Source organism: Boleophthalmus pectinirostris, unplaced genomic scaffold (genome assembly GCF_026225935.1).
Source record: "Boleophthalmus pectinirostris isolate CB_2022bp ecotype Guang Dong unplaced genomic scaffold, ASM2622593v1 HiC_scaffold_10, whole genome shotgun sequence".
Lineage (NCBI taxonomy): Eukaryota > Metazoa > Chordata > Actinopteri > Gobiiformes > Gobiidae > Boleophthalmus > Boleophthalmus pectinirostris.
Window position 1 is genome coordinate 30274283 of NW_026570971.1, and position 9383 is coordinate 30283665.

The 9383-nt window shown below is 42.3% G+C and overlaps 1 protein-coding gene across 1 annotated transcript; it reads right to left on the bottom strand.

The window, feature by feature from the left end:
* Positions 1-2970: 2970 nt before the first annotated feature.
* LOC110175036 (adenylate kinase 8-like) lies at positions 2971-5443 on the bottom strand. Its single transcript, XM_020941155.2, has 2 exons — positions 5052-5443; positions 2971-3979 (listed from the first exon to the last, which is right to left on the bottom strand). The coding sequence occupies exons 1-2, from the start codon at positions 5441-5443 to the stop codon at positions 2971-2973; spliced, it is 1401 nt and encodes a 466-aa protein (XP_020796814.2).
* Positions 5444-9383: the final 3940 nt, after the last annotated feature.

A 9383-nucleotide genomic window follows, 5' to 3' on the forward strand; every position in this document is an offset into this window, starting at 1 on the left:
GTATGAACATAGACTGTATAAAGAAGTGTCACGTCACCCATAGTGTTTGGCTCCACTCAAATGAAGCTCATGATGCTCATGAACTGTTACAGGGGTGAATTTGGAGCCAGGCTCTATATTAAGAATAGGATTTTTTTAATGGACAAAATAGAGAAATTAACACACCAGGATCACGTACAGTGGATTAATAACATTTTAGGACCAAAATGACGAGGCTCAAAGCAGCAGTTACAGAGAGAGGGGCCACAGTATTCTAATGTAGGAGTGGGCAATTGTTTTTTTACATGGGGCCACATGAGAAATAGAAAATATTGTGGACCGAGCCAAAATGCTTAACTCAATTTCATATATGTATATGTATATGTATATATATATATATATATATATATATATAGAGAGAGAGAGAGAGAGAGAGAGAGAGAGAGAGAGAGAGAGAGAGAGAGAGAGAGAGAATATTAAATGTATTTCTTCATTTTAAATTTTTTAAAAAAAGCAGTAAATAGCATTGTTTTGACTGGCTGTTAAGACTGGTAAGAGTTTATGTTATGACTAAGATCCCGTTTACACTGAAATGAATCCGTGTATCACCGTATCACCATATCAGAAACAATCTGCGTCCACACACATCGTTTCTGTGTCCGCAGTCCTTCCTTATCCACACAGCTTTGAGCAAATGAGTTGACGTTTTACAGAAACTAAACTTAAAACCGCATGGCTAATTTGCATAAACTGAGGCTCAAAACAGCTCGCTATTGTGCGCAGACTAAAAGGACATGACTCAGTGGAATATATGTGTTCTTTCTGTGACAGAGGGATATTCTGCTGATGGTGAGTCTGTTCTGTGCTTCTGTTGCGTTGGAGATGGTTCATGTTAAACTTTTCAGAGATTATAGGTCTGCAGGTCATACACATGTACACATGTAGACTGTATATATGAATATATTCTAGCCTCTTAGTGTTTTGGCAGTGAATTACTTCGCAGTGCAGTGCAGCGTTTTCAGGCATCCACACAGTGCCGGATCAGATCGGTACTCAAAAGAATTCGTGGGAGCTGGCGGCACCAAATCCTTCCATCTCTAGAGCCGTTTTCAATCAGATTAGTATGAACGAACACTGCATCAGCAAAGAAAACGATTCGAATACGTTCTAGTGTGGACGGGGCCTAAGCAATGAAAAAGTGAGGTTGACTTACAAGAAATGTCATTAAAAAACACCTCTAAAATAAAAGCAATGCAGCTTTAGTCCACGCATGAGGTAAAATTATAAAATATGTTTATTTTGTCATTCTAAATGAGCTTAAATGAGACAGTCAGAGTCAACCAAAGAGCAGAATGTGACCCAGGAGCTGAACAATGCAAAGGTCTGATCTAACAGTTCGCCATCTAAGACTTGCCATGGCTCTTATATTTACTCAGTTTCTTTATATTTACTCAGTTTCTTTAGCTCACTGGAGAAAAAAAATGTATGGTATGGAGTTTAAAAACGTGGAAAAAGTGGAAGAAGAACTCAGCTTAAATATGCAGGGTTTGTGCTTTAAACATGCGTGAAGGTACATTTGTGAAGAGGACAGAAAATTATAACAAAGATCAGAAAATACGGGTCCTTTAATCATGCAGCCCTAACAGCAAGCATAGCATTTTTACTACTTGGCACTGAAAAAAAAACCTAGCTATTGTCCACTCTTGGCCTATTTAATTTTAACAGGGAGCCATGAGGGCAGGAACAGTAAGAGCAGTGAGGTTGCAGTTTGGAAGACTTTAAAGGACACAGAAGAGCAACGCAGCATATACTTACTTACATTTTGAACTCCACACTTTCTCAACGTTAATAGATAAAAAGCAGCTTCCTTCACCTTGCAACACAGCTCACATAAAGCCACACTTACCCTGTCATACGCGCCTATACCTGGACCCCAAACATCTATGGCTCGAAGCTAATTGAAATGCCCGGGCTAAGTCATATTAGGCCTAACCTCTGTGTGTGCGCTGGTTGCTAATGGCGATATATAGTCACGAGCTCTTCTGCTATTCTTGGCGTTTGTTTGTAGTGAGCTCGCGTCTCCCCTGATTCCCCCGGAGACTCATTTGGGAAAGAACAAGCATGCATTAATTCAAGCCTTCCTCACCTCCGTCGCGGTGCCATGAATCATCTGATCTGAACGGCTGCTTTTGATGAATCTGTGTAATATTTGTAGCACGGGGAGCAAATGGGGGTCAGTACTATAGTATACTCTGAGGTGTTAATACGATGCTGTGGCTTTGTGGGGTGGAATGTTATTGGTGACTCAGGAAATCACTGAGTAAACTTTATGACAAGCAATATTGGATGATAAAAACTATATGCGAAGAACTATAGATTATGTTATCTTACACCCCACACTCACGCCCACTATTTTATTTTATTTGTTTTTATTTTATTTGTTTTTATTAGGCCCGAGCGCCATGGGTGGCGTAGGGCCTATTGTTACTGTTCAGCAGTGCGAAGCACTGCGGGAAGGCGTGTGCAAAGCACACGCAACAGAGCGCGAAGCGCTCTCCCCTTTCCAAACACACACTCACACTCACATGTCAGTGACTGGTGCCCGCTGACATGGCACGGTGGCATTGCCCGTGGGCCGCGTCAGCGGCATAATTGTAATCGTTCACCCCAAAACGATTTAGATTTAACATTTAAGATTTAGATTTAGACATAAAAACATGTAATAGTATCGGTAGGAAGTATTTTCTGAAGTAGAAATAAATCAATGCCTAAATGTAAAGCTAAACATTCACACGCAGCTTTCTCCAGTTTTCTCTTGGAGACAATATATTTGCAACATTTTATTTGTATTATTTGAAACTTTATTTTATAGACTGCATATGATATTCATGTTTACAACTACAGGGTACAGGTAGAGTATTTCATCATTACTGTGAATGAAATACCCTTTCAGTGACTTTATTTGGCTTTTTCAGAACATGTCTCTTTGTCTCAGTTGGTGGTGAGTTTTTTCTCCAGGATTTCAAACACAGACTGGGGGTCCTGTTGTGCGTCAATGTGGATGGCATCAGGGTACACTGCACTGAGTCCGGCTCTCTGAGAGTTAAAGTGCTGGACCTTCTGGAGCACAGCCTCCCTGTGGTGGGCTGGACTGGTCTGCAGGCGGCTCTGGACCTCAGCACTTGGAGCTGGGCTGCTCATGGAGTGATAGCTGATCCCTGTCGCTGGGTCTGTGGCTCTCAGAGACACTCTGTGAAGGCTCTCCTCCTCACTGAGGTCCAGGAAGAACACTCGATTTGGATGATGAAATGTTTTCTTCAGTGCCTGGGCTTGGTTGATCTCTTCTGAGAAATCATGGAGGACCCACCCCCTGGAGCAGTCCTCCCTATTCAACCGCTTCTCCAGGACCTCCAAGACCAAAGAGTCCGGTATGGGGCGCCCCACATCTAGATAGGATTTGATCTGAACCCCTAGTTCACAGCCGTCAGCAGCCACAGCCCTGAGGAGCTCACTGCAGCAGATGTTGACCAGGTTGTACTTGTGACAGAGCCTTTGTGCCTGCAGACTTTTCCCTGCACCTGGGGGACCCAGCAGCAGCACTCTGGGGGTTCTCTGGCAGTCCCGGGTCTGAACAAATGCCAGCACTTGTTGGTACACATCCTCATGTGGCTGGTCACTGTTGAACACCTTCAGAGAATGTTTGTAGGCAGAGCTTAACCCAGTGATCTCACAGCGGTAACGATGTAAACGTGCGGAGAGTGTCTCCTCACTCAGGACCTGGCTCTTCACCAGCCGGTCAGCAACAGTCGTGTGGTCAGGCCAGATGAAAGTCTGGTGATACACATCTCCAGTGTCTGGATCCAGCAGCCGCCCTCGATTTCGCTCCCGCAGCACGTCCTCAGGTGCAGACAGATGAACCACGTGTTCAGGAAGGATTCCTGCTCTCTGTAAAGCCAGAGCCTGCAGTCTGCTCTGAAGAATGCCATCCAGGATCCAGCCCCTGACAGCAGAGTCACATCAGGCCAAGTTAAAGCCAACATTTTGCTTATGGGTACAAAATTTTTAGCACAATCACTTTAAATGGCTTTCTAAATAGTAAAATAGTATTTTTCTTCTTCCAAAATTCAACTAAACTGTACTCAAATATCAGTTCTCTAAATTGCATATAGTTTTAGAATGAAGTTGTGTTTAATTTATTTATTTATTTATTTATTTATTTTTTCAACAAAAACACAAATGTCCTGCAGTGTGACTGTAGCACTTTTCTTTAAGAAAGTCCAGAGTGAATCCCTTGGATCAGAGACAGATCATAAAGATGTTGGAAGCATGCATTATTTAATAATATTACACTTTATCACTACTTTAGAGCAAAAAAAAAAAAAAAGATATAATGCCGTAATCTAGAGGGTGTACTGCGGTGTGACATGAAAATTGACGTTTATAAACACAAAAACTAAAAGGTGCTCATCTGGCATTTATGCACCAGAAGAGGCTCTGGGGTTAAGGATTTAAGCTACAGAACAAATTTAATAACTATCATTTTCTTGTTTTTGTAAAAACGCAATTTAAAAATAAAAATAATAAAAATAAATAAATATCTGGTGTGACTATTTCGTAAACATTTTATTTTAGATGGGACAGCTGCATAATTATTACACTACCACTATAGACATATTAAATAAGTTATTTGAATATTTTGACATGACAATTTATGTCCAGCAGAGACAGCAGAGGTCACACCGCAGGGCATATTAAAACGTCTAAAACTAAAGAATTGCACACAAAAAATGTGGGTGGTCTTTGTGAAAAGGCTTATTTACAATGGTTAAAGAACTGATTTGTTTTTAAAAATATATGTTTTTTATTTTGCTACAAAGGTGCGCAGGTGTGAAGGACAATAAAAAGGCTTTACACAAACGTCCAGTAGGCATCTCTTTATATTACCCCAATATCTGTTAGATTATCTGATCCTTAACCTGTAATAGGCCTGCAAGGTGGATTCAGGACAGAATTTTTCCCTTTTTCATCCAATCTCATGTTAAATATTAACTCGTCCTGAGTCGCCCTGTTACCTGTTAAAACAGTCTGTTTTCCTCAGTCTGTGTTGCACCAGAGCGCACAGCAGATCAGCGGGGATCTCCTGCTCCTTTTTCAAACAGGTGCGTGCCTGAGCGCTCATGTCCTTGTAGTCATCCATTAAACACTCCGTGGTCACATGGACTGCTCGTAGCTTCACCGCCAAACGGGATGCCACGCTGCGTTTGCCTACGGCCGGAGGTCCCAGCACCAACACCCGGGGAAGACGCTCCGGTTTTTTCAGTTCTCTGATGAGCCACTCCAGAGGCTCCTCAGGCTGCTCGATCACCAGACCGCGAACCAGCTCCCGAGTCAGACTCAAAATGTCATGAGTTTCGGCGTATGCGCCTATCTCCAGAGGAATCCTGACATGCTTCACTTTGTCCATCGCTCTGTAGTTACAGGGGACAAAAGGACAAAAGGATTACAAAAGGAGCGTGTGTCTTCGTCCGTTAGTTAGTTTATGTTTCGGAAACCATAGCAACCAGACTATACCACGTGGGCTACCTGCAAACGACGCACCAAAACCCTGAATACCCGGACGGACACCATGGATCTATTAACCCTGGAGAACCCACGGGGTCAAATTTGACCGTTGTTAATTGCTGCTACCCAAAATGAACAAACAAACCAAAAAAAAGTCAAATTTAACCTCAAAAGCTCAGAGTGCTACTTCTGGCCCCTGCATAGAGACACCTAGTGGATAAATATTGAACTGACACGAGCCAGAGTGGGAGTGACAAGATAGCTGGCCAAATGGTGTTTTGTTGAGCTGGAAACCTACCCTAACAATATTCTCTTCTCAGCAAACCAGCGATAGCGATTCTGATTAATTGTTTCAACCAGATGTTGAAAGTGATGATGTGAATCTTCTGCCCAAGACAATGACTCGTCCAATGATGAGGATGTGCCGTTTGCCGAGACTGCTAGCTCACAGATGGAGCCAAATCGTGCCGCAAAAGCTTACAAGTGGCAAAAGAAAGGCTTTGAGTTGCCTGATGTGAGCTTTGAAGGTGAACAGGTTGCCATGACAACCCAGACCAGATCAGCTGAACATCCAGGAGTACAATGATTCCATGGGAGGAGTTGACATGCTGGACGTGCGTCTTGAACACTAAATTTCCCATTCGGAGCCGTTGTTAGTATATGATACTTTTCTGGCATTTCTTGTCTATTGCGGTGATCAACATTGACAGTGTTTCCTATTGTTATTCTTTGAAATGATACGCGTAAAACCCACTGGGTCAGATTTGACCAGAGTCGGCGTCAGAGCACATCTACTGGAGGGGCGTGGGTCACCAGCAGGGGGGGCACTGCCATTTGAGAAATATTTTAACGCGGTGGAATCATACACAGCAGACATGCTATCAAACACGTTTTTCTTTAACAGTATTAGGCTAATTATGTGTTGTTATTATTATCATTATTATATTAAGATTATTATTATTAGCTGCTATAGTTGTTGAGGCTGTGTGGTAGACGATACGCACACAAGACAATAATAAAAGGTTGAGGTTTATTAAAAAACAATAAGGCCTGACACTGGTTGTAAACCTTAAACAACAGCCTCGTCAAAAACACCTCTGAACTAGAAACAGCCACGCATCGGACAGCACCAGGGCTGTAGTGAACGTGGTACGCGAGGGTACGCAGTCCAGTCCTGTCCTATAGAGACCTGAGACTTGAGGGACCGGGACTAAACCAGGACTAAACCAGGACTAAATCAGGACTAAACCAGGACTAAACCAGGACCAGTGGCGGCTGATGGTATAATTTTTGGGAGGGGCACCAACGGCAAAATTATAAATATATATTATGAATAATATATGTATTATATATATATAGGCTGTAGTATTATAACAAATACCAGAAACAGACATTTTGGTTAGTATTGGCTGAACAATATCGATCAGAGCACAATGAACAGCCAAGCACAAACTTTACGCAACAACACAACGTAACACGCCGCTCACACCCAGACCCAACAACGTCTGCAAAACTACAATAAGAGGCTACGATCACAACATGAACACAGATGCCGCTCCTACAGCACACGACAGAACAACCAGAGCAGCTCCATCACACCTCCGAGCTCATTTACGCACTATTTAACTATATGTTAGAGAATTCTATGATATAAATGTATTTCTCATTAAAGTGTTACTCATTTATATATGTAATTCTTTCACTAAAGTATTAATCATTTAAAGGGTGAATCATTTAAATATTAATCATGGTGTAATCAACATTGCTTTGGGTCTGTTTTGGTTCAGGAAGTACAGGACATGATACCAGCAGCAGATATGAATGACATGTCAACTGACAGATTAAGCTAATCTACTATGGGCGCCAACAATTCTGGGTTTGTCCCATCTTATGTTAAAACTGAAGGCCTTGGGGAACTACTAAATTGTCTATCTTTGGGATATGTAATCAAATGTGAAATGGGAGGGTGGTTCAGTTGACGATTGTTAGTTAGTTATAAGATAACATGTGAAATGTATGTCATCAAGTATGCTTATCTGTGACATGATTTTCAATAAAAGTGTGACTTGGAGAGTTGTTGAGCAGAGTCGGTCAGGGAGCTGACAGACAGTGGGCACGACTCTCCTTGCGCAAGTATACATTTTAACCGTCTCTTTCTGGTGTGTCTTTATTTAATGTAATTTGATGTCTTAGGGTAAATTCCCTGACATTTACTTGGTCCTTCGGAGCCGATTTCCAGGTTCAGCTCGGGGGAGGGGTGATCACCGTGGACTGCAAGTCTGTGCGCACAGCCGAGGTGAGAAATAGCTGCCTCGACTAAGACCACTTTTTCCGTGGCCAGTACACGGAGATCATCCTTCGCTGGTGCTGCCGACGGAATTCGAACGAAGAACACCAGAACGACACGAGTGAGTAGAAAAATCTTCATTCTGTTGAGACTAGGCAAGAGGTCGCGGAGACCCCAGTTAGTAAAGTAGCTCTAACTGAAACGAGTAGTACAGTATCCGCAGGAGACTGTGGCAGTCGATGACTATTGTTAAGATAAGGTGCCTTCTTAACTGGATGACTGTAGTGAAATGTTTTTAAGCCCGGTCAAAAGTACGTGGTTGGAATAAAGTACCTTTCTAACTGAATGAAGTAAGGGTCGACCAAGCAGATAGGAAAACCTAGGGACGACTGACAGACCTTGTTTTGGACAATTTTTTTTTTTTTACTAACCCGCCATAGTGTCTACAAGTGGGGGACTGAAATTGTATAACGACGGTGAGATATACACCCAGGTTCAAGCCGCTCCGTAAAAAGAGTAGAAGCTTGCTTGAGCAGTCGTTATACAAAAAACTGTTGTACATCCTTCATTTGTACTCACGACGGCACATAGTCCAAACTAACATGGACGAAAAAGTAGTACTCAAAAAACGGAAGGAGTTGGTTAAAGGCCAAATACAGTAAGTGTTGGGAATGTGTCTAACAGGCGACGCTGAGCGTTTTAAGCACATAAAAACGGTGACACCTCATATTACTCCGGCATAGAAGCAGATAGAACCACAATTGCAAGTGCATATTATACAGGTCCAAATTTGGTACACAGATGCAGCATGGGAATAGGAACAAAAAAGTATATTACGCAGTTGCCAGGCAACCAACAGGAAGTCCGCCATATTGGACCAATCGAGCGACACGGCGGTGAAGGTGTGATTTCCTGTCCTCGTATTTGAACGAACTCGTCCTTGGGCGTTTGACCCAGACTCACCAGAATCATTCTGTATCATCTAGACAAGTGCGACATTAAAAGTTGTTAAAAGCTTTTTTAAAGGTCAAACGGTGTTGCCGTGGCAATGGTGCAAATTTCGCATTTGTTTTTGCGTCTCGCCACCAAACTTCAACGAGTGATAATTTGCACAAACTTTGGCCGATTTCACTCAAACTTTAATCGTTGATTGACACCCCGACCCTGAACAGATTTATATAAGAAAATCTAAAATGGATGCAATAGCGCCCCCTAGGGAGATTGTATGGAACAATAAAATTTCACTTTTTCGTAGACATACAAAATTTGGTACACACTTTCGTGACATGGTCTTGATGAAAAAAGTCACTGACGCCCACACTCCATCTCCCATCGTGTTGCCATGGGAACAGGTCAAAAATCTGTCCTTGCCAATGGGACGTCCCAACAAAAACACTGACATACTCAAACCAAATTTGGTACACAGATGCATCATGGGAATAGGAACAAAAAACTATATTATGACCACGCCCCCCTGCCAAACCAGAAGTCCACCATCTTGGATTAAAAAAAAAATCAGCACATACAGAAATTGAGAAAAATTGTACGGTTCGGT

Coding starts and splice junctions, on each gene's coding strand:
- LOC110175036 (XM_020941155.2), bottom strand. CDS start 5,443: ATGGACAAAGTGAAGCATGTCAGGATTCCTCTGGAGATAGGCGCATAC. Junction 3,980..5,051: donor AAAACAGACTGTTTTAACAG/GTAACAGGGCGA, acceptor CTCTGCTGTCAG/GGGCTGGATCCTGGATGGCA.